The following is a 24373-nucleotide window of genomic DNA, read 5'->3' as shown; positions in this document are numbered from 1 at the left end:
TTTGAGAGCTTAGCTTACTCCATTATTGTGAGAGCTTAAAACTTCAAAATCCCTCAAACAACCTCAAACCCACTTCATTAATCTTAAGTTAGATTAGGTTAGAGTGAACTTTTGAGCGTTTCTCTTAAGTAGCTTAATACTTTGAGACCTTGTTCTCATCTCTAGTTGGCCGGTTGACTTCCCGCTTGGATTGTAAGGGCTCAACGGTTCACAAGTTGTAATCCTTTCGTATTGGGTAATAGAAATGTGTACCTAGAAGAGGTTGCGAAATCCCGGAGACGTAGGCCTTTGTTTTGCCGAACTCTGTTAACATCACACGTGTCAAATTTCTCTAAACTCATATACTTTACTTTCAATTGCACTTATTTTCAGTTTTTGAGCAATTCAGAGGTGCACTTAGTGTAACATTAGATACATGACTATTTTATGTATATATTTATTTGATATATTTTTTAATTAAATTATATATGCTGCTAAATAGAAAATTAGATAAAAACAAAGAATATCAAAAGAGAAAGGAAAAAAAAAGGTAATTTTTGTATAATTAATTTGTAAATTATTTAATTTATGAAATTATGTTACTTATTATTTTTTTAAATTAGTTTATTATTCAGACCAATTAAAGCAAAAATTATCTCCCGTATTTAAATATTCAAATAAAGAAAGAAGAGCAAAGGATTTTTTTATAAATTATTTATAAATTATTTAATTTCTGAAATTATGTTGTACTTATAGAATTATTATTTCTTTAAATTGTAGTTTGTTATCCAGACCAATCAAAACAAAAAATGACCACCATATGTTTGAGAATTTTTGTTGGAGGAGAATTCCTGTACAATGATGACAGTGTTTTTTACAGCACCCGACCTAAATACTCATTACCTATAACCGACCTAAATACTAATCTAAACCGTTTTGAAATTTTATAAATTATTCAAAAAACAATCTAAACTATTCTAAATTATTCAACTAATAATCTAAACAATCTAAACAGTGTTATGAATTCTAAACAATCTAAACAATATTCCAAAATAATTCTAAACAATATTATGCTATTCTAATATTCTATAAATAAAAAAATAAAGATTAAATAAATAAATAAAAACTGATCTCTCGGTGCCCCTCTTCTCTTCCTTTTCCTCCTGCGCCTTCTCCTTCTCTTTTCTCTTCTTTTTTTTCCGTCGTCCCCGCCACTCTCCCTGCCTCTCGCTATCTCCCTTTCTTCCTCTACTCTAATCGAACAAAATTTCACAACAAATAAAAAAACCAAGCTTTCCGGCCATTGAGCTACCGAACTTCTTTCCGCTTATTTCCGGTTACCTAGTAAGCGGACGTTTTTCTCATTTCCGGGCATTGGGTGAGCGGAAAGAAATTGAAAATTCGATTGTTGAGTAACCGGATTGAGTATTTTCCGAGATTCTTTCAAAAATTGATTAGATTTCATAATTTTGTTTTATTTTTGGGTATTTATAAAAATTTCGGTAAAAAATACTTTAATCTAATCGAGTAAAGCTAATATACACTTAAGTGTACCGTACTCTTAAGTTTAGGCCGTTCGATTTCTTTAAAAGTCGTGTAGATTCTTTAAAAGTCGTGATAGCACGACTTTTAAAGAAATCGAACGGCCTAAACTTAAGAGTACGGTACACTTAAGTGTATATTAGTTTTACTTAATCTAATCATAGTATCATAGTAATTTCTATTCTCCGACTTTTATTTTAGTAATATCTATAAATAGAAAAATCTAATGATAGTATCATAGTAATTTCTATTTTACGACATTTATTTAGTAATATCTACAAGTAGAAAATTTTACAATATAGCACCCCCTTGATAGAATTCTTGCGCTTTCTAAAAACCTAAAGAAATATATTTTCTTTCTTTGTCCCTCGCCAGCCGCCGCGCTCTGTTCTCCGCCCTTTCTCCGCCCGCTGGTTAGTCTCTCTCTCTCTTTATGCGTTTATATTTGTGGATTCTCTCTCTCTTTCTCGATCGCTTTCTTAGGGTTTTTGGATTTCAGATAGAAATATCTCCTCGTCGTCGCGATTTGACCTTTAATTTCGAAGTTATCCTTTATTCGATTGGTTTGCTCTTGTTAATTGCAAATAGTTTATTTGTTATTATTTCCCCTTATTTTTAAGGGGAAGTAACAGATTTGTGTTCAATTTCTCCTTCGACAAATTCGTATCACATTTCTAGCAGCCCGCGTCGTGAAATACTTAGGGTTTGTTTGTTGTCTAGGTGAATTTCCTGCTTGTTCTCAATTTATGTGCATATGTATTATTTCAAACCGTCAACTGTGAAACACATCCATTAATTACCTTTAATTTTTATTTGATTCTTGTTTCGATTGGTTTTTATCTTTGTAATTGCAGATAACTTATTTGTTCTTATTTACCCTTATTTTATGGGGAAGTAAGAGATTCTGTTCAATTTCTCTCTTGATAACTTTGAATCATATTTCTACTTAGGGTTGGTTGGTTGTCTCGATGAATTTCCTGCCTGTTCTCAATTTACGTTCATATGTATTAAGTATTATTCCAAACCGTCAACTGTGAAACCCTTCCATCATTTTTTATTCCCTTTATTATTCCCATTAAAGGGTTAGGTTTATGTTATTTTTAGGTTTACAGATTTTCCCCTTTTATTAAAATTCATTCTCACAATCGTACCCTTGCTTTAAATGTCTTCTTCCTTGATGATTCTTAGATTGTCTTTATATCTGCTAAGTGCTGTTTAACAATTGCATTACTTTATTGCAGATTGGTCCACAAATTCCGCATTCATTTACTGAGCAAACTGATGCTTTATCTTTGACACGCAAGTCCTTCAACAGACAACCATGGGTGTAGCTCGTAAAAGAAAGACCCCTGGTTTCGAAGCCAATGATATCACAGAATTACCTTCTCTGAGCTTGACGGATGAAAAGATGGATGTCACCCGGCTTAAGCAATGTCTCACTCTTCTTAAAATGCTAATGGAGCACCAGTTTGGCTGGGTCTTCAATTATCCTGTGGACCCTGTCAAATTGAATATTCCGGATTACTTCTCGATAATAAAAAACCCGATGGATCTTGGCACTGTCAAGGAAAACCTCCTTAAGAGAAAATACACGCGTACTGTCCAATTCTCAGAGGATGTGATGTTGACCTTTTCAAATGCCATGTTGTATAATCCTCCCAAGAATGAGGTGCACTTCATGGCAAAGAAGTTGAGTAATTTATTTGATGCGAGGTGGCGATTGCTGGAAGATAAGTGGGCCAAAGAAACCTTTAATTCTAATGTGGGGCGTGTGGATGACAAGTCCAGGCTGGCAGAAGTGGGGCCCCCAAAAAAGAAGGTAAGATGTTGGGTAATGTATGGGGAGTGATGCTATGGTACTTTGCAAAGCGCAGGTCCATCTGTGCTATATCTCCATTCTTAAAATTCAAACAGTCAATCTGTACCTCTCAACATGATATCCATATGAAGATGTTCATGGAGATCAAATTTTATATTTTAGAATTGTTTTACTATTTTTTCAGATAGGTAGAAAATCACTACTTCCGGATGGTCCTGAATTTTTAAATCAGGTGATTTTCTAATTATCTTAAAAATTAGTAAAAAGAAATATAAATTTTGGGTTTTCAAGTACATTTCCTTATGGAGATTGTATTGAGTGGTCCGGATCGACTGTTTTAACTTTAGAATCAAAGATATTGATCCATAGCACGGACTGACCTGCGGTTTGCAAAGTGCCACAGCCTCCCTCCTGTATTACTGTTTTTTCCTTGCATTGATCCTGAGCATATCCCAGAAAGATGGAAAATTAGGAGAACAGGGGGTTCTGTCTAAAAAATAATACTTTTCAAGAAGCTTCAATGAAAAAGTATATATATTTTTATGTAGCCTTCAAAGGATATAAGGACGTTGGTTCAATGCCCACCCCCGGCCTCGTGCAAAGGTATGAAGTAAGACAACTTTATCTTTGAAATAGTTCATTTGAAACTTTGTGATCTTCTAATTTTTGGATTTAATTATAGGAGAAGGTGCAGATAAATCCCACTCTGGTATACGAATTGAAAAATCGAACGGTCGGTTGATTCTTAAATTAAGTTCATGCAATAGTAAGTTTTTTCTCCATCATGTTTTGGGGGAACTTTAATTTATGTCACTTAATTTTATTGGTTATTACCTAATTTTGTTTTCTTGTGCTTATTTTTTCAGGACTTTTAGGTGCTAATAATGAGAAATGTAGTAGTCGAGATGCGATATCTCATAACTCAACCTTGCCGAAGAAGGTTACCACTTGAGAAACACCTTTTCCAAGTTCATATGTCATATAATTGTATAATCTGGTGAATCTTGGTGACTTGGTCTAGCTGTTTTTTGATGTGTAAATGTTGCATGGGCTCTCTCTTTTCAGGAGGCATCAGTGACACCCCAAAAGCTAGGTGTTACGCGACTGCCAATTTGTGACAAAATTTCCACAGCAGCTGGTGAGTTATAGTCTCTTTTTCTGCCGATTATTGTTTCAGAGTAATTTTCTTTTGATAAAAATGTATATTTGATTTCAAATTCTGTATTAGGATCTTGTGGGATTCGTCAGCATGAACTTCTCCCTATTACTTCATTAGCTGTTGCATCGGAAAAAGGTTTTTCTATTTGGCATTATCTTTTTAACACATAAAGGGTTGAAACTTTTCAAGAGCTTACACACGTGGTTACCTAGTTAATTTTAGTAGCAACCTCACCCATATTATAAGCATACAGCATTAAGTAGTTCTAGTTTTTCTGGACGGGATCTTTGCTGTACCAGAATAGGCATGAAAATCTGTTGGATTCTCATACGTATATATTAATAATAGCTATGATACTGTAGATTCTACTTTTGCAATACTACTACTTATTGTTGCTTTTGAATTTTTTTTTTTTTCACAACTCAATTATGTTTTGTTTATACTTTTCAGAGGTTGATGAAATTCCTTTGGAGGAACCGTTATCTCCAAGCAGAGCCCTACGTGCTGCAATGCTAAAGAGCCGCTTTGCGGATACAATTGTGAAAGCACAACAGAGGGCTCTTCTGGATCAGGTACTCCTGTAGTGCTTGGTACTGGAAGGTCCAGGGCTTGGGAGTTTTGGTGGTACTGTCATACCATAATTTTGCTAGATCCTAAGGTCAAAGTAGGAATAAGGAAAACACTTTATTATGACCTCTATTTTTTATTTTATTTTATTGTGTGGGCATAATTTGATCTTTTAAGGTGGAATTAGAAATTTTTGGTAAATGGGCGGTTTGGTCAGCATGCTTTGGCACATGCTGGTATTTTACCCCAGACTGGTGGAAGGTTTGTCCTGACTGGTACATACTGGTAAAAAAACAAAATGCTGAACAATAGATAAGGAAAAGGTGTCTCAGGTTGGTACCAGTTCTGTCCTAAGTATATGTTGTCGAAAACTCGAAATCCAATCTTGTTTTACTTGCTTGAACTGTAACAATTTGTTTGTCCCTATATAGGGAAAGAATGTTGACCCAATCAAGCTTCAGTTAGAGAGAGAGAAACTTGAGAGAAGGCAACAGGAAGGTAAGCATGTGCCATGTCATACTTGGTATTTTTGTTTGGCAAGTGGACACACTTGTATTGTAGTTCAATTTTGTCCTGTTAGTTGCAACTAACACCCTGCTTGTGGGCTATTGGGGACCACAGTTATATGTCAAAGCAAAGGTTAAGAAAAAAAGATGACCTGTAGTCTTTCAAAAATAAACAAATTGTTTGAGTGAGGCTATGGTATGCATAGCACGGGCTGGTCCATACTACAAATCAATATTTTTTATTTTCGAATGTCCAAATAGTTGATCCAAAATGTTTAACATGCATTCCATATGAAAATGTACTTGCAAACTAAATTTTATATATATTTTTTTTTACTTTTTTTAGGTAGAAAATCACTACTTTGAATGGTCTAGAATCTTTAGATCAATGATTTTCTACCTATCTTAAAAAATAGTAAAAAAATATAAAATTTGATCTACAAGTACATTTTCATATGGAGATCATGTTGAACAGTTCTGATTGATTGTTTGGATTTTGAAAATGAAGATGTTGATCCATAGTATGGACCAATATGCACTATGCATAGTACATAGCCTCACTCAAAATTGTTTTAACTTTTTAGTCAAAGACTTGGAGCTTGTAGCCCATAAATCCGGGTGTTAGTCACTAATTTTTAGGTTCAATTCTTTTGTACTACTTTAGAACAGTTCAGCACTGAGCTGAAACATTGATTTATGAAGAACCTTGTATGGATTAGACCTCTAACAGACTGAAACAAAAAATGTTTCGGCAAAAAATTGAGTTTTTTTTTTTTTTCTGATATTGCTGATAAGAATTTGGCGATACATGATAGTATATTATGCCTAGTATTTCTTTCATGGATTTATAAAGTAGCATTTTAGCAGTATTTGTATCTCTCTTTCTTAATCAAATCCTTTTTATGCTGATTTGTTCCATATCAAATATTTCTTCTTTCTATCGGTTGTATTTGATTTGCTGTAAGTTTTGGTAACTTTGCATTTGATTTACTGTAATTTGTAAATTAAGTAGGTTCACTTTTAATCTTGTATTATTTTGTGTTTTTGAACAGAAAAAGTGAGGCTTGAAGCCAAGGTTAGAGCTGCGCAGGCTGCCGCACGAAAGAAGGCCGAAGAAGATCGAAAATTGAAGAGGGAGAAGGAAAGAGAAGCTGCTCGTCTTGCTCTGCAACAGGTACTTAAACAACCCCTAGAAACACAATAATATGAAGAAATTTTTGCACATTACATCGTCTTTTTGTAGCAAGTACGGAAACAACCTATGCCTTTTGTACTTGTTAGCTAATGCCATTTTTTCCCCATATTAAATAATTGGGGGAATTTCATTTATGCCCCTCAAAAACTTCGAAATTACATATCCCCCCCCCTCTAAACTTCATAATATCATATTTACCCTTCTAAATTTCAAAAACTCACATTTAGTTAAATTTGTTTTGGAAATTCAGAAGGGTAAATATGATATTATGAAGTTTAGAGATGGGAATATGTAATTTTGAAGTTTTGGAGGGATAAAAATGAAATTCCCCTTCCCCCATAATAATTAAACACTGTATTTAAACTTCCGAGGAGGAGAGGAATGTCTAGTACATCCAAGTGGGTAAAAAAAAACGAAGGAGACTCATAGGCAGAGGAAATTTTGTCCATAATTAACAGAGCAACTTTATCAACTATACTGATTTAATATTCGAATTTGTCACCAAGTGCAAATGTCTATTTCATTTGCAAAGTCTTTGAGTCGTTTAGTGTAGCACCGCAAAACCATCTTCAAAATTCAGCAGTGGTACTTTTGAACTTATTCTGTTGCTTTTGGCTTTAGGGTTTCTGTTCAATTCTGTGTTATGCCGGTGTTTGTAATTTAGTACATCTTCTCAGCTGTTTGAAGTTCGTCGTTTTTTGGGTTATTTTTTTATTGTATGGTTCATTTAAATATCTGTTTACTTGCATCGAACCTTATTGTTCTGTATTAAATTTCTTAGTTTGACAATGGTTGATGATCCTCTACTTGTTTTGTAGGTTAAGAAGACAGTTGACCTTGACAACACTGAGCTTATAAAGGAGCTTGAAAGGATGACCTGTTCCTGGAATTGTCACATGCGAAAAACTGATGAATTCAAGCAGAACATGGCATGTGGAATTCAGATGAAATCCGGGTTTCTCAACCCCCTGGAAAAGTTAGGTCTGTTCATAAAAGCTGATGATTTTGACGATGAAGATTTGGTGGTCCCTGCCAAAGCGGATGTCGAGGAAGGCGAGATCTGTTGATAATTTTTAGGGGGTATTATAGGAGCTAACTTGGTATGACTATGAATTATGTATGTTTGGATATCTGGTAGTACGGATATTATTTGGGGCTGGTCTGATGATTTTTTATTTGCATTTTTGGGTGTCTGAGAGTTAGATCGTAGCTATGCATAGCATGTTTGTGGATAACTTCTGTTTAGTTAGATGTCTGACCGTATATATCTTAACTTTTAATAGTATAGCATGGTGAAGATAATAGAGGTATTGGTAATTAAGTACCTTTGTGTGTGTGCGCATGTGTATATTTTGTGAATTTTCAAGCACAGTTTTACTGGTAGATTCTGCATGTTTGTTAGAATCCATTAGTACTTCAAACAATTCCTTATTTACTTGCCTTTTCTCTTCATTGTTATTGTAACGTGTTTGTGTTAGTAAAATATTAAAATCAGCTAAAGACTTGTTACTTTAAATTATTGAATGCCAATTGTTTTAGAAGTTGAGGCGGCTGGTGCTTCTGAAAGGTAAGTAGAATTGTATAACGTCTTTGTATAGCATTTTTATAGTATTTGCATAGCAAGGGCCAAGGAGAATTGATAATACTATTTTCTCAAGCTAGTTTGCTAGTTTACTGCTGACAATCTTCTTCTCAAATTATGCGGTACAACCGCGCGACACATCCCACGTGATTTTTTTCGATGGTATTGATAAATTGGTTGTTAGAGTTCCGAGCCAAAAATAATTGGATTGTTATCAAATATTTTGGTATGTGTTGTCCAAAAATATTATTATATCATTCTTTTTAGTTTGTCATAAATTGTCGATCTCACCATTTTTGTCACTTTCATTACTTATTACAGTTACCTAAAAAATTATATTCTTAGCATATCTTTAAAAAAAATACTATCCTGAGCATATCTTGTCCCAAATTCAAGTTATGTAATGATAATTACGTTTTACATCATAAAAAAGATACTATTTTATAATCAAAATTGTTGCACAAGCCTTTTTATTTGTTTTAAAACATAAAATTGGTACAAGTGAGATCGTTGTTCAAGTTAAATGGACGTATCTATTTCGACTCGAGTCGAACCTAATTCGGTCGGGTTTGGTTTCTCGTATGTTACATTTGGATTGAGAGTGAGGTTAGTGAGGATAGCATGCTAACTTCAAATTCAGAATAGCCGCTAATTCAACATTTCAATAAAATAATAAAATAGCAGCTAACCTGAACTATTTATTGTGTTAAAAATAACGTTTTTTTCACTCAAATATGAAATAATGAGAATATCATACTAGAAATAGTATGTTTGACACAACAACGAATAAACTAAAAAAAAAAAAAAAGTGTGAAAGTGTACATTAAGGATAATGTCGGCCGAAACCCAGCTCATTATCCCCATAAATCGAAATTCACTTGCATGTCCGGTCTAAACTTCTATCAAGCGCCTAAAGTAACTCAAATATTAAATTTCAATCCGGACCGTCTGATAAGATTTTGGGCCCATCTGATCCGGGATGAAATGCACGAGCCCATTTAATATTCGTGCCAAAGCAGATCGGACGACCCAGATCCTAACTAAAAATTTGAGTTACTTTTGGGGCACGGAATTCTCTGCAGCAAGGCACCGACTGATATGTTAGACCCACACGTCAGTAGCATTTGTTCCAAAACACGGTTTTCAGTAGACCAATTCCCCCTTCTCTCCGAGTTCCGTTTCTTCTTCTTGGCTTTTTTTCTCTAGGGTTTCGGGCACCGTCATGGCTGGGAGAAACCGCCACCCTCCGCCCCCGTTCGCCCGAGGTGGCGGCGTACACCTCGATGAACCTCCTCCTCGGCCGCACCTACGCCACCCCCCGCCTCCACATGTGATGCTAGAGGAGCGCATGACGGTGCAGTTTGACGATGTACAGGCCCTATTGGCGGATAATCAACGACTGGCTGCCACCCACGTGGCGCTTAAACAGGAGGTCCAGATGACACAGTACGAGCTTAGACGAGCGTCGATTGTGTTTGACGCTTCTCGATCTGATGCTGATCTCCGCCTCCGCGAGGTCAGATTTTGGGTTTTTGTACGTAAAAAAATTATTCTTAGATATATGAGGATTCTACCCGTATATGAAGTTTAAATATTAGTAAAACTATGGGATTATCTTTCAATAAACTACCCAATTATTTAAAGTGAATATTAGGCAAAAAATTATCCTTTTCTATGGTCACCAGTGGTTGGTATCAAAATCTTGTATTGCACGTTTTCTCATCTTGTCTCCTTTGATTGCACATCTCATAGAAAAATAAATAATTTTAGTTGCTCTACCTGACAAAGTCTGGATCCTATAAGGTAACTTAGCTTTTGAGTTTTGCCCAAAATCATGTTTGATTGGAATTAAAAAGACAGCTTTACAATTCATGCCAACTGTAACTGATGGTCTGGATTTGAACTCAATTTTTGAGTTCCCTCGGAGGATCTCAATTCCTACAGAGAATTGTCATTTCCTTATCCTTTAAATTAGACTGAAAATATGTTTAAGCCATACACTTTCTTCTTTACTGTTGTTACTTTAAAGATTGCTTCTTTATAATTAGTTTATATAATAAATTATATAGGTTTATGAAAAAATGATGAAACTGGAATCTGAACTTGGAGCTACAGATGCCATGCGTGCTGAACTGATGCATGTACGTAATGACATACAAAAGTTGACGGGTGATCGGCAGGATCTTTTGGGCCAGGTGCAGGCACTCACCCAAGATTTGACTAGGGCATCGACTGACTCACGCCAGGTCCCAGCGATAAAGGCTGAGATCGAAACAATGAAAAAAGAGATTCAACGAGTGAGGTAGGTGTTGTGAAACTACTGGCACTTTATCATATTTTTATACACCAGTCTCTAGCTTGCCATATTTTGTGCATCGTGTTACATTCCCAACATTTACTTGTTTCTCTTCTATATTTGTGTATTACAACTTTGAGATTGGTAGAGAAGATATTCAACACGGACTTAAAATGGATGTAAAGAAGTAAATACACAGTGACATATAAGAAAAATGAAAAATATGTAGCATGTTTAAGAATGTTAGTCTTCTAATTGGTCAGTTTTTTAGGACAAATGGGTTATTTCTCTACTTCTTATGGGTACACAAGTGACATTTAGATATATGCTTGTGTAAGCGTCAGAAATAGAGAAATGATTCATTTGCCCTCGGAAACCGACCAATTAGAAGACTGATATTAAAAATGAGTCTTTTTAATAAAAAAAAAAAACAACGAAATGGGTAAATTTGTTAGTTTTTGAAATTTTGGAAGGGTAAATATGATATTATGAATTTTAGGGGGGGGGGGGATTTTTGAAGTTTTTGAGGGGTATACATGAAATTCCCCTGAAAAAGAAAGAAATCAGATTGATCACAAGTCTTGTTAAATTTATGCTGTGTAAGCGTCAGAAATAAAGAAATGATTCATGTGCCCTCGGAAACCGACCAATTAGAAGACTGATATGAAAAACGAGTCTTTTTAATAAAAAAGACAACGAAATGGGTAAGTTTGTAAGTTTTTGAAATTTAGAAGGGTAAATATGATATTATGAAATTTAGATGGGGGGGATTTTTGAAGTTTTTGAGGGGTATACATGAAATTCCCCTGAAAAAGAAAGAAACCAGATTGCTCACAAGTCGTGTTAAATTTATTAGGGAAGGAATTGAGCAAGAGAAGAAAGGCTATGCAGAGAACTACGAGCAGGGGCAGGTGATGGAGAAGAACCTCATTTCTATGGCTCGTGAATTTGAGAAATTGCGTGCTGAGATAGCTAATGCTGAGAAGCGGGCCCGCGCTGCAGCTGCTGCTGGTACTCAAGGTAGACTTCTTCTTCCCAAAATAGTAATCTTGTCCCATGTTTTGTGTAGTAGTAGATCATCATTGTAAATATAATTGTTTTTTTATTGTTTCTTTTAAGCTGGAATATATCCTCATTTAAATGTCAACTTTTAAATCAAAATAAAATAGAAATAACCATTGTTGTTTTCATTTTAAAGGCTTAATTATACAATACTCTACATAGAAACACATATTTATCAAACCATTTTAGTGGCTGTGTTACTGTATGCTATTGAGTTATCTGCATAAAGAAACTGGATGAACTAAAAACAAAGGTAATTAATTAAAATAGCAATCTTGGTTTATTTAGGTTGTGATACAAAATCTAGCTTAATTTGTAAGAGTGTGCATGTTTGCACAGGTGCAGGTTTTGTTGCAAACTATGGCAATCCTGATCCTAATTTCATGGTCAATCCTTATGCGGCCGTCTATGGTATGAATCCTGTAAGTTTCTCATCCCTCCCCTCTCACTTTTTTCTATATGACATCTCAATTTTCGAACCGCCCAACATGATCTCCATATTAAAATGTGCTTGGAGACCAAATTTTATATTTTTTTGAAAATTTTGGTGCTATTTTTTTAGATAGGTACAACATATATTCTGATGGTCGAGAATCTTCTGAAAAATAATGATTTTGTACCTATCTAAAAATTATTAAAAAAAGGTTCCAAAAAATGTAAAATTTGGTTTCCAATCACATTTTAATATGGAGATCATGTTGTGTCTGGGATTGGTTGTTTGGACTTCGAAAACGGAAATAAAAAATATGAGGCATGAAAAGCAGAAGGCATTTGAATCCTGCTCTGTTACATGTTTGTAATATAAATTAGCTATTTAAACATGCTGCTGAGTTGCGTAGGGATAGGAGGCCTCCTGTTGTGTGACACCCTTAGTTGTGTAGGAATTCACGTCTCTACTGCACTCTGTTTATAATAACAAACTCTTTTGACATTTTTTAGGTACAAGGTGTTGCTGATCCCAATGCACAATATGGAATGGGTACATATGAGATGCAAGGGTATCAAGGAAGGAGATAAAAAACTCACTAGACATGGTTCATCCGGTCCACCTTTGGGTTGGAAGCTGCGCCATACTACCTTTAAAGTGTTGTTTAGCGAGCTTAGCTTTGGGGGTGCCTAGGTAGAGTATGAATGTCTTTAAATTTATTGCCATTTTATTTCTTTCATCTCATCTAAGTTTAGATTCCATAGACTCATTATAAGCATGCATTACAAAATGCAATTTTGTCTTCTTTAAATATGAGTATTGTTGCCTTGTTTGCTGTGATGGTTGTTTCAAGTCCCTTGCAATCTGTTGTTGATTGTTTAAAGCTGCTTCAATTTTAATATTTCAAGATTTCAGGAGTGAGTCTACGGTACTATGCATAGCGCATATTACTCCATACTATGGATTAACATCTTTATTTTCAAAGTCCAAATAGTTGATCGGAAGCATTCAACATGATCTCCATATGAAAATGTACCTGTAGATCAAATTTCACATTTTTTTTTTTACTATTTTTTTAAATAGGTGGAAAATCAGTTGATCTAAAGATTATAGACCATTCAAAAATAGGTATTTTCTACATATCTAAAAAAATAGTAAAAAATTTCTATAAAACATAAAATTTAGCTTGCAAGTACATTTTCATATGGAAATCATGTTGAATGGTTCTGATGATGACTATTTAGACTTTGAAATGACAATAGTGATCCGTTATATGACCAATCTGCACTATGCATAATACCATAGCCTAACTCAGATTTCAATATTACAGATAAAGTTGTACTTTTCTGTAGCATTTTAAGCCAATTCAATTTTTGAAAGAAATCCTTAATTACCCTTTTAAGTTTTTATCTCTCACCTTTTGTTGTTGTTTCAAAATTGGTGAAAAAGTTTCAAACTAATAATTCTTGATAGAAAATCATTTTGTATGGAATTCTTTGGTTTACCGAAGCATCTGACTTTTAAATTCTCAGTGTACTCTTAATAGGTGTCTGGCAAGTATGCAATTAGGAATGGAAAGGTGTCTAATTGCAAAAAGTCCAATGTGTTGCACCTTTTTTAATTCTGTTCTTACTCTTTTTCCGCCCAATTCTGATTTGGCCTATTCCATGCTTGCCAAACAGCCTCTTAAAGAATTCCTGCCTGTTAAATATTTATTTTGGGTTCTCCCTGCTTTTGTTAAATATTTAATGTTTTTATCAATAAATCAATACCAATGACTTAATGAACTAAATGTTCCTTTGAGTGTAATTAGGGTCTGGGATCATACAAATTTCACTCATGGCATTATTTTCCATTACTGATCGTTAAATGTTTTGTTCCTTCTTGGTTGAGTTTTGGATCATAATTCAAATCTTATATTATGATTTGGAAAACCAGTTCATGTTTTCATATTTTCATCTATAATTATGAATTAATATGTGGATGGTGTTGTTGTTCTGTTACCTGTAGACTGCCACATATTAGATGAATCCCACCTTGTTTTCTGATTTGGGCTTGTGAGTGTATCTTTTTCATGTGCTTGGTTATATATTTTGTAACCAAAGTATCAATTGTTGTTTTGTCCAACATCAAATGCTTGATCTATTTGAGGCGCACTTCTGTGCAGTGTATGTACAAAATGTTTCTTAGGTTTTTGTTCAGGAGGAGATGCATATAAAGGAAGGAGAAACCTACCAAGAAGAAATTTTTCATGGGATAGACTAACCATTTATTTAGGTCTGGTTAGATCAATGTTAATTACAATCTCATAGATGAATTTTGCAATCATACTGGGCTTAAACACTGATCTCTAAATCCGGGAGGTGTTAAAAATATGAAAACAAAAATGCGGAGCCTAATTGAAATCAAATAACCCAAAAAAAAAAAGGATTGCTGAATTTGTTGCGGAAGTGGATGCATTTCTTGCTTGGTGTTATTTTAGAAAGTGTCCCCAGGTTGGTAAGGATTCCCAAGTATGTATTTTGTCAATTAGAAATGATATAACTTCTATATTACAGTTGAATATTGGAATGATACAATTGTTTGTATTTAGAAATTAGTATTCTGTTTCAGATGTGTAGAGTTTTGGCATTACTTTTGGTGTTTCCAGCCTGTTTCTCTCGACTAACTACATCTTTTAGTTTGTTAATTGTTAATTATGTCTGTTACACAGGATTTTGGCATTAGAGAAGATGCAGTTACGGATGGTGGAGATTTTGAGGCACCCCAGGCATGGCTTGTATGGTTTTAAGGTGACATCTGCTGATAATGTTTGTATGCTTTTCGGGAGAAAGGGCCGCAGGATTGGAATATTATATGATTTACATTGAATATTATATGATTTACATTTTCATATATTAACACAGTATTAATATGCAATATGATGATTGGATATTAGGTAGGAAGTACATGTACATGGTGAGTTGAGATGCTGATTTTTTGTATTCATTAGTCAGTGTTGGGAAATTAGATGATTATGGATAGAGGCATTGAGATTGCCTCTCTTTTTTTGTGCTGCGTCTAAGTCGGCACAATTTGATTTAATTGTTATGATAAATCTTGCAGAGTGGTTTACGTTTGGTACTTATTTGTGGTGGGAATTTTACTTGTTTGGTTACTATAGTTTCTTCACTGTCATCTGTTATTATTTTAATATTGGGCCTTTTTTCTTTTTGTGCAAAAGGTTCACAACTTGCAAGGATATCTTTGTGATATTCTGTGTTTGTAAAGCTTTGGTGTTATTGTATCCCACTTTTTATCAATTAATTATGATAGATTCTTAAGTTAATAATATGCTAAATAATTTGTAGTTTTTTTTAAAAAAAAAAAAGATATCATGGACAGATTATTAATTCAAATATGGGCCTAACGTTTAATTTGTCAGAGACGACATTTTTATTTTTACCCCATTAAAAAAATATTTTAATAATAATAACTAAAGTTTAGTAACAATTTTAAAAATACCCCACTAATTTTTTCACGGACAGAAATTTTAATTCCATTTTTTTTTTTTTTTATAAAACATAATTTTTTTTTATTTTTTGTATTGAAATATTAGAAATGTTGGATATATTTCTTTGAAAATAGATGGAATGCAATATAATTTGATTTATTAGAAAGACTAACAAATAACCCGGATCAATATTTTTCAGGTCGGATTTTTCGCGGCTGTAAGAAAAATTAATATATTTATTTATGTGTTATTGGAAAAAAAATAAAAATGCTTAGATTATAAGTTATTATCCCGGTTCAAAAGTCACTTCTATGTAATCTAGAAAATATTGTGATCTTTCTAGGATATTTAATTTATGAAAAGTTGTATCTATTTTTGAAAAAAAAAAAAAAACTTTAAGTTATTTGATAATTATTATTCAAAAAGAATTCTCAAAATAGATACAACTTTTTATAAATTAAATGTCATAGAAGGATCACAATATTTTCTAGATTACATAGTAGTGACTTTTGAACCGGGATCAATAACTTAGAATCTAAGCATTTTTATTTTTTTCCAATAACACATAAAGAAATATATTAATTTTTCTTACAGCCACGAAAAATCCGGTCTGAAAAATATTGATCCGGGTTATTTGTTACAGTCTTTCTAATAAATCAAATTATATTGCATTCCATCTATTTTTAAAGAAATATATCCAACATTTCTAATATTTCAATACAAAAAATAAAATAAATAAAAACAAATTTCTGTTTTATAAAAAAATAAAAAATTGGAATTAAAATTTCAGCCGTGGAAAAATTTTACGGGTGGGGTATTTTTAAAATTGTTACTAAACTTTGGTTATCATTATTAAAATATTTTTTTAATGGGGTAAAAATAAAAATGTCGGTGTCAGAGTAACTACAACATTAAACAGATCCAATTCTGTCTTAAAAAGAGAAGAAATTAAGTAGGGATGCTGCAAGATGACAGGCATATTATTGTTGGCTAATTTAACACATGCAGTACCAAGACCAAAGTAGTCGCTGCGCACGTATTTCTTGTCAAGCATAACATCATCACATAGATGGTAGATCATAACAAAAGAAAGAGGACCTTCAAATGCCTTCATTTTTTGTGTCTCTATCATGCCTTCATTTTTTAAAACTTTAATAACTCAAAATTTAAAACTGAAAAGTCAAAATAAAACCGTTGGATATGATCTACGTCATTTTATTTATGCACGTATAAAAAATTATGACATTTCAATTTTATTTTGATTGTCATCAAGAGCTTGTAAAAATTGCATTAATATGGATGATTTCTAGATGTTGATTTTTGAATTTATTGATTCACATAAAAGTAAAATTAAAATGTGATAATTTTTTATGAGTACATAGAGAAAATAACATAGATCACATCTAACGGTTTTATTTTGACTTTTAAATTTTAAATTTTGAGTTATTAAAGTTTTAAAAAATAAAAGCATTAGAGATACAAAAAATGAAGGCATTTGAACCCTCCTCCAAAGGAAAATAAGCAATGTTGAAAACAAAAGCATCAGAACTAAATAAAGGCAGCCGTTCCTTTAACCCATGACACTAAGATTGTGATCCATAACTCTATTGCGAAGAGGAAAGGAAAGATTAACATAAAAGTTACTATCTTTGCATACTGATTTGGCGGTGTTTGTACAATATATTTCACCTCACCTCTCTCTCTCATCTCCTGTTTCTCTTCAATTCTTCCTCTTCTAGAGCAGGTGAACGGATCAAGTCAGGTCCGACCTTGCCGCTTCTCTCCTTCCCTCTCGTACTTTTCCATTAATGATCGCGATCTGGAGCACAGTGTAAGTGCCCGCCTCTAATTGTCGAACAAATGAAGACAATTAATCAGTCTTTAACCCACAAGGATTCAAGGAATAATGAAATAGAGAAATATTTCTGAGACCCCACTAGCCCATTAGTTACAGACCAATACTATTCACTACCTGCTCTAAAGCTGGTAGCAAGCACAAACAAAAAAAAATAAGAAATGCATGTACGAAACGCACCTTAAGCAAATTAATATTTGAATCTAACGATCAGTACGATCAGGTCGTTGCCCTAGGCCCCCAGTGGCAAAGCTATGTCCGCATATGCAATCATCCCATTATCTCATCATGTCACACGAACTTTCTTCTCCCTTCCATTGAATCAAAGCTCTCTACTTATAAAGGTTATTGACATTTGTTTTATAAGAGAGCGTTGTAATTATTAACATTTTTGTTTTTTTATATAATTTATTAAGTAAAATATGTTTGGTAGTTCATTTAAGTAAAATTTGGGTTGCACCGTTGCAGTAGAGATCTTTTGATGATACCCGTGACTTGATGAAATTTTTTAGATTTAAAAAAGACAATGACAGGGGAGATATTTTTCATTTACAATCTGATATTTTACATTTTATATGCAAATTATGATCTGACTTTCTTGTAACCTTACTACAAAAAGAAAATAACAGATCCAGTCTTGTCTAATCAGTATTCTACGACCTGATATTTCTTTGATACCACCTGTGACGATCCAGGGCATGCAATTTCTGAACTGCAAACATGCTAAATTTTGAAAGGGGTATAGGTGGAAGTTTTCCCTTTCTGTTGGTTTTGGATAAATTATACATTTCTGGAAAGGAAAAAAAATGTATAGACAGTGGGAGAGTTGCGGGTAAAGATTAGCAACATTGGCTTCATACAATACATGAACCATATGCAGCACTGCTTTGAATTTGTAGCCCGTGCACTGCATGAACCCAAAATTGAAATCTTTATCCTTGGTTGTGGAGATTTAAGCAGACTTGTAAAACGAATTTTGATATAGAAACAAGGGAGGGTGGCTACAAGTTTATGAAACGATTTATCCTAAATTGAAATACTCCACCATTAATATTTGGTAAACTTTCTAATGTATTTCTTGATTGGTTGATTTATTACAACTCATATAAGATAACGTACATATTTCTTGATTGGTAAACTTTCTGATTTTACGAAGCAATTAACATTTTCTTTTGTTTATTTTCCATTGGTATTATCACTCCAAGCAATGTTAGTAAATAGTTGAGTATCCTATGTGGTATCAAACCGCACTTGGAGATTCGTGCCGGAATAATATATACAACTCAGTGCTCATTCTACACTGTCCGGTACCACGTTGGATCTGAATTCAATAGGAGGACCTTAGGAGCAATAAAATTGAGAACAATCACAAAAGGGTTTACAAATGGAACTAAGCACATTTTTTTTCTCTGAAATATAGGATGCAAGCAATTATAAGCCCATTACTAATTCAGTCTACCTGAAGACAGATTTTAACTAATTAAAGTACTCAATAAACACAGACAAACTTCTCAACTTTTAAAATACCTCATTACTACTAAAAAAATGATTAATCCCTCAACCTAAACCCCATTATATATTTATACAGACATAAGATTATTGGGGTAAGACTTTGTTAGGAGGAATATTTTGGCGTCTCTCAACAAATGCAGCCGGAAACCATCCCGCCTTACCTCTGCACTCTCCTTCAGCCCAACCCGACGGAGCAACCTTAATGTTTCAAAAATGCACAAAAAAATGGTTAGCATTAATTCATAAAAGTACCCTTCCATAACAAAATAAGCCATATTCAAACAAATTAATAGGTGCTTGGAAGAGCATATTATATAGAAGACGGTTCAAATTGCCTCCATCATGCTTCCACATACACATAAAAAACTATCATTTTTCAGATTGTATTTATATGAATCAATAAATGAAAAAATCAATATCCAAATATGATCGACATCAATGTATTTTTTGCAAGGTTTTCATACCAATCAAAACAAAGTTAAAATGTCCTAACCTTTTAAACATACATAGAGAAAATGATATAATTTCTAACAGTTTCATTTTAACATTTAACTTTAGAATTTAAGTTTTTAAAGTTTTAAAAATGGAGGCACAAAAAATGCAGGCATCGGAACCCTCTATTATTTATATGGTGACCATAACACCCAAGAAAAACTAACCTGTCTAACAACAACATAATCACCCCGTATTAAGCTCAATTCCTTTTCTGATGTGGCATTGAAGTTGTGCATTGCCTGTAAATTCCAAAAGCAACATCTGACCATATAAACCAGTTGAAAATTGTACAGAACATGTTTTTTATTTTATTTTATTAATGAACGCACCTCGGCCAGATAGTACAAGGCCTTCTCAGCACGCTTTGGAGTTGGAGTTGAGGGCGGCGCAGATTCTTTCTTTTGCTTCTCAGATACCATCTGTATATTAAATTAAATTACACATGTTGCCAAATTAGGAAACAACATAGTGATTTATTTGAGTGAGGCTACGGTACTATGCATAGCGCATATTGGTCCGTATTATGGATCAATATCTTCATTTTCAAAACCCAAACAATCAATCAGAACATTCAACATGATCTTCATATGAAAATGTACTTGTAAATCAAATTTTAGAATTTTTTTATTATTATTTTAGATAGATAGAAAATCACTTGATCTAAAGATTCTAGACCATCCAAAAGTAGTGATTTTCAACCTAAAAAATATAAAACTTAGTCTGCAAGTACATTTGTATGGAAATCATGTTGAACAATCAAATTGACTATTTGAACTTTAAAAATGGAAATATTGATCCGTAGTACAGACCAATCAGTGCTATGCATAGTACCGTAGTTTCACTCGATTTATTTTGCTTAGTACTAGATGCAAGAAGATTACCTCCGCTTCAACATCATCAAGTATTGCAGCTAGCCTCAGATAAAACGACTTCTCTGATTCTACCTTTAAATTTGAATGAATCATTAAATAGAAGTCAGAAGGGAGTGTTCACCTCAAAAGAAAACACAAAGCAGATCAACACTTCAACCTCTCAAAATGAGTCTTCAAACAAAACTATTATCTTGAAAAAGAGTGAGGAGAGGGTAATATGCATATTACGGATTGACCCGTGCTATGAATCCATATCTCTATTTTCAAAGTTCAAACAGCCGATCCGAACCATTAAACATCATCTCCATATGAAAATGTACTTGGAGAGCAAATTTCACATTTTAATAGAATTTTTTTTAGATAGATAGAAAATCACTGCTTTCGGATGGTCCAGATTTCAATTCAAGTGATTTTCTACCTATCTAAAAAAATTTCTAAAAAATGTAAAATTTGGTTTTGCAAGTACACTTTCATGTGGAGATCATATTGAATGGTTTAGATTGACCGTTTGGGCTTTAACGCAGAGATATGAGTCCATAGTGCAGGCTACTGTTTAATATGCATATTACCATAGCCTCACTACTACTATTATCTTCAAAAAATAAGTTATCGCTCTTTTTGTGCTAGCATGAGTTGGAGATAACATAAGGCAGTGAATTTTTTTTACCAAAGAAACGATGCGTTGAAGCGTCATCCTCTGTTGTTGAGACTCGACAGAAGCTAATGCGGAGGCCGCCTCTTTACCAAGCACCGCCATGCTCGCTTTGTGCTCTTGCATTTTGGCCTCTGACGACTGGAGTTTTGAGGTGTTCTCCAGACCTGGCGCCTCCCTCACACGTGCTTTCCTCCTAGAAATTTCTTGTGCCTGTTTACGGGTTCTCTCTAATCAGTTGTTACTTATTCCCTACCTTGTTAATTCAAGGGTAGGCACGGTAGATTCGTGACATTGATACGTTAATTCACGGGTAGGGTTTAGTTCACAGAAAACTTACTTTTGCTTAATTATAAACTTTTTTAGAAAAAAAGGTAAAAACCCTATCCATGCGACATCTTAGTATCAACAAATATGAAAAGGAATATCATATATATATATATATATATATAGAACAAGTCAAAATTTGACAATTTAGCACTGCAATCTCTCTCTCTCTCTCTACAGAATTATGTTTTTTTTCATACCAAGCATAAGCATAAAGTTCAGCCCACAAAAAAACTAAAAGCACTTCAGAAGAGAACCCATTATGAAGAAATCAAACAACATTCGAACAAATAAAATTAAAAATATGTAAATAATTTAAAAGAACAAATTACCAATGTTTCAGCCTCAGTTCTCATACGGCTGTATCGCTGTGCAAGACTTCGAGAATCTTCTAATGGAGTTCCTGTTGCCATTTGTCTCAGTGGCTCTACTATCTGAGACTCAAACCAAACTTACAATTAATAAAAAAAGAGATCAAGGACTACTGATAGGAAAAAGCTCACTATTTGTGATAATTTGCAAATTAACTAAGACCCATAACAAAAAGTGGCATTAAATGGGGGCTTTATGAAAGATTATTCTTTCATCTAATATAATCATACTCTTGTAATTCCTTATTTTATTGTTCTTTTTTTATATAAAGTCCTTTCCGTCTTGTCTGTGTTTCATTGTTTTCAAAATCTTTTGCATACTTGTTAATTGGTAAACAAGTTAAAAGAAAAATATTATCAAAGAACAAGAAATAAATAAATGTGCCCAACAGAATCAGTTCAAGGCAATGAGAATATTTGATGGCTTTGATCCCTATCCATTTCAAATATGGGTGCACATTGCGATCAAAAGACGTAGGTAATAAATATCCCAAAATAATCCAAATTCTGACAACATATTATGTGAAGAGAGAAAGACCTGATTAGATAAAATCTGGTTGAAATCCTCGTACTCTTTCTCGACGTTTCTCAGGGCACCTCCGTATAGACATGCCGCTTTAGCAAGAATTGCATCACTAGCGGTATTCTCACTTCCATATCTAAAACAATCCTCTGACAATTTTGTCCCTGGCACAATTACCAAAAAGAACCAAACATTTCTCATATACAAGATACACTTTATTTGTTTATTTGCAAATAACACTGAACTATGAAATATAAATTATGAAGAAAAAAAAAAAGAAACACTAAACTGCCCTAACCTTTTAAAATCAACTCAATCTAATTGCTTCCTTACCACATTAACTTGAGAACCCAATACAAAGCCTACTTTCTTTAATTTTTACTTAAATTGATATGAAGAGGAAAATAGTCTCATTAGCCATAAGCAAATTTGTTCTGCAATATTTGAGTTACTGCAGACGATATGAATTCAAAGAAATTGGGTGTCAGCTGCAAAAGGAAGAAATATTGGGTCCTCTCTTTTCTGTCTTCTTGGGACTCAAATCCGTCTTACCAAGATACAGTTACGGGCTGTTGAGAATAATCTAGAAATGAGTAAAAATACAGCAATTTACCGATTTCTATGTGCCTATTCCCCAACAAAACAAAGGCTTCACCTGCTCGTGCAATATCTTTCTGGAAATCCTGTAATGGTCAATGACATAATAGTTAGACCTATTTCCATTTGTGCCCCCATAAAATCATTAAAATGTAATATACACCCTTGTGGAACAAAATGTACCTTGTGAGATAACTCTTACTTTACAAATACAAAAAAATTAGCCACCTTAGTGTCTTACTTCTACTTTTCTTTACAAATAAACAATAATTTGACATTTTGCAAGATCATAAGTGAGATTTCTCTCTTAATTTGGTACCGTGAATATTTATTTTAAACATTACCCTTCCGGATCGAGTAGACTTGTATAGTTTCTCTAACTGAAGGTGTCTCTGCAATTCGAGTTCATCTATGACCATTACATCTGAGCCTTCATAGCCACTGCCGCTAAATTGCTTTATCACTGCCTATAACATTATTAAAAACAAGATTAGACAAAGAAACGTAAATTCACAGTACCCTACTACATGTTTAAGTCTTAACTGCAAATAAAACTAAAAAGAAAAGAAACAAAAGGAACTTAATAATAAAATTTTCCTGAATTCAGTGAACTGAAAGACCTGTAAGAATAAATTAGTTCAATTCAGTGAATTTAAAAGACCTGATAATAAATTAGTCATAATATTTGTAAATATTAGTTCACTTCAGTGAATTTAAAAGACCTAATAAAATTTCATCCAAAAGTAACTTAAAAGAATAAATTATAGATGAGCCCTAAACATTTTCAGTTTTGCACTTGACAACCGAATTTTGAACGTTACCAAGGAAAGAACAAACAAGAAAGAACGCGGTGATGAAAAGAGAGATTGAAAAGATTGAAGAATCAATGCAAGAACCTGAAATCGACGAAAAGAAGAGAAGTAAATCAAGATTCGTTGCAAAATCAATAAAAAAATAAAACCTGCTGTTGCTTAGAGACTTGCTCCTTCAATTTGTTAGCGTGCTTTCGTAGCGCATCCATCTCTGATCTCCACCAACAAAGAAGAGCTCAATTCTTTGAAGAGAGAGAGATGCGATTGCTAATGCTAGCTCTGTCTTGTTCTCTCCAGTCGAGCACGCTGAACTCTTCGTCGGAGATCTATTCTAGTATTCACACCAGGCGACAGATAGAGTGTGAATGCAAGTTCTATTGTGACGATCTCGTGTAGTAATCCGTGTTCTCATGTGATCCATTTGATTGTTCCTTTCCTTCGGCCTTTTCGGTGAATTCAAAATATTTCGAGTTGTAACTTGTAACTAAGGTGTTCATGTTCATCAAACTCTTGTTCGGATCCCAAAAGTAACTCAAATTTTAGTTTGGATCCAGATCGTTTAATCTACTCTGGCACGAATATTTAAGGAGCCACATGCATTTCACTTTGGATTGGATTCTGAATTCTAGTTGAACGGTCCGGATCTAAACTCAAAATTTGAGTTTCGGGTGCTTTTGGATGGAGCAAGAATAGGACTAACCGGAGAATAGCATTATTCTTTTTGAGCTAT

General features: G+C 33.7%; 3 protein-coding genes across 5 annotated transcripts; 2 read left to right on the top strand and 1 right to left on the bottom strand.

Annotated features, from left to right (window-relative positions):
- Positions 1-1816: 1816 nt before the first annotated feature.
- Positions 1817-8069, top strand: LOC144574502 (transcription factor GTE12-like). 2 transcript variants are annotated; one of them, XM_078324463.1, is made up of 11 exons: positions 1817-1934; positions 2763-3340; positions 3889-3943; positions 4023-4106; positions 4207-4280; positions 4406-4478; positions 4569-4634; positions 4950-5071; positions 5498-5564; positions 6625-6746; positions 7586-8069. In XM_078324463.1, the coding sequence occupies exons 2-11, from the start codon at positions 2843-2845 to the stop codon at positions 7832-7834; spliced, it is 1410 nt and encodes a 469-aa protein (XP_078180589.1). In that variant the 5' UTR covers positions 1817-1934; positions 2763-2842; the 3' UTR covers positions 7835-8069. The 2 variants fall into 2 exon arrangements, with proteins under 2 accessions (XP_078180589.1, XP_078180590.1); XM_078324464.1 differs by lacking the exon at positions 1817-1934 and adding an exon at positions 2109-2241.
- A 1432-nt stretch (positions 8070-9501) lies between these two features.
- LOC144574710 (structural maintenance of chromosomes domain protein) lies at positions 9502-15327 on the top strand. Of its 2 annotated transcripts, XR_013518286.1 has the most exons (6): positions 9502-9865; positions 10419-10651; positions 11502-11665; positions 12047-12129; positions 12647-12827; positions 14848-15327. XR_013518286.1 is itself a non-coding variant. In XM_078324747.1 (5 exons), exons 1-5 carry the CDS (start codon positions 9572-9574, stop codon positions 12722-12724), a joined length of 852 nt encoding a protein of 283 aa, XP_078180873.1. In that variant the 5' UTR covers positions 9502-9571; the 3' UTR covers positions 12725-14507. The 2 variants fall into 2 exon arrangements, 1 of the variants encoding a protein (XP_078180873.1); XM_078324747.1 differs by lacking the exon at positions 14848-15327 and having other exon boundaries at positions 12647-14507.
- A 3615-nt stretch (positions 15328-18942) lies between these two features.
- On the bottom strand, positions 18943-24037 carry LOC144574504 (SH3 domain-containing protein). The gene is made up of 10 exons (XM_078324465.1): positions 23793-24037; positions 23176-23298; positions 22848-22917; positions 22250-22398; positions 21673-21774; positions 21029-21226; positions 20371-20433; positions 19819-19908; positions 19654-19728; positions 18943-19192 (listed from the first exon to the last, which is right to left on the bottom strand). The coding sequence occupies exons 1-10, from the start codon at positions 23850-23852 to the stop codon at positions 19079-19081; spliced, it is 1044 nt and encodes a 347-aa protein (XP_078180591.1). The 5' UTR covers positions 23853-24037; the 3' UTR covers positions 18943-19078.
- Positions 24038-24373: the final 336 nt, after the last annotated feature.

The sequence above is a fragment of the Carex rostrata genome, chromosome 23 (genome assembly GCF_964058835.1).
Source record: "Carex rostrata chromosome 23, lpCarRost1.2, whole genome shotgun sequence".
Classification (NCBI taxonomy): Eukaryota; Viridiplantae; Streptophyta; class Magnoliopsida; order Poales; family Cyperaceae; genus Carex; species Carex rostrata.
This window is presented reverse-complemented; position numbering and strand designations above follow the sequence as displayed.

Coding starts and splice junctions, on each gene's coding strand:
- LOC144574502 (XM_078324463.1), top strand. CDS start 2,843: ATGGGTGTAGCTCGTAAAAGAAAGACCCCTGGTTTCGAAGCCAATGAT. Junction 4,281..4,405: donor ACTCAACCTTGCCGAAGAAG/GTTACCACTTGA, acceptor CTCTCTTTTCAG/GAGGCATCAGTGACACCCCA. Junction 5,565..6,624: donor TGAGAGAAGGCAACAGGAAG/GTAAGCATGTGC, acceptor GTTTTTGAACAG/AAAAAGTGAGGCTTGAAGCC.
- LOC144574710 (XM_078324747.1), top strand. CDS start 9,572: ATGGCTGGGAGAAACCGCCACCCTCCGCCCCCGTTCGCCCGAGGTGGC. Junction 10,652..11,501: donor AAAGAGATTCAACGAGTGAG/GTAGGTGTTGTG, acceptor TAAATTTATTAG/GGAAGGAATTGAGCAAGAGA. Junction 11,666..12,046: donor AGCTGCTGCTGGTACTCAAG/GTAGACTTCTTC, acceptor ATGTTTGCACAG/GTGCAGGTTTTGTTGCAAAC.
- LOC144574504 (XM_078324465.1), bottom strand. CDS start 23,852: ATGGATGCGCTACGAAAGCACGCTAACAAATTGAAGGAGCAAGTCTCT. Junction 19,909..20,370: donor TTGATGATGTTGAAGCGGAG/GTAATCTTCTTG, acceptor TTTAATATACAG/ATGGTATCTGAGAAGCAAAA. Junction 19,729..19,818: donor CCTTGTACTATCTGGCCGAG/GTGCGTTCATTA, acceptor TGGAATTTACAG/GCAATGCACAACTTCAATGC.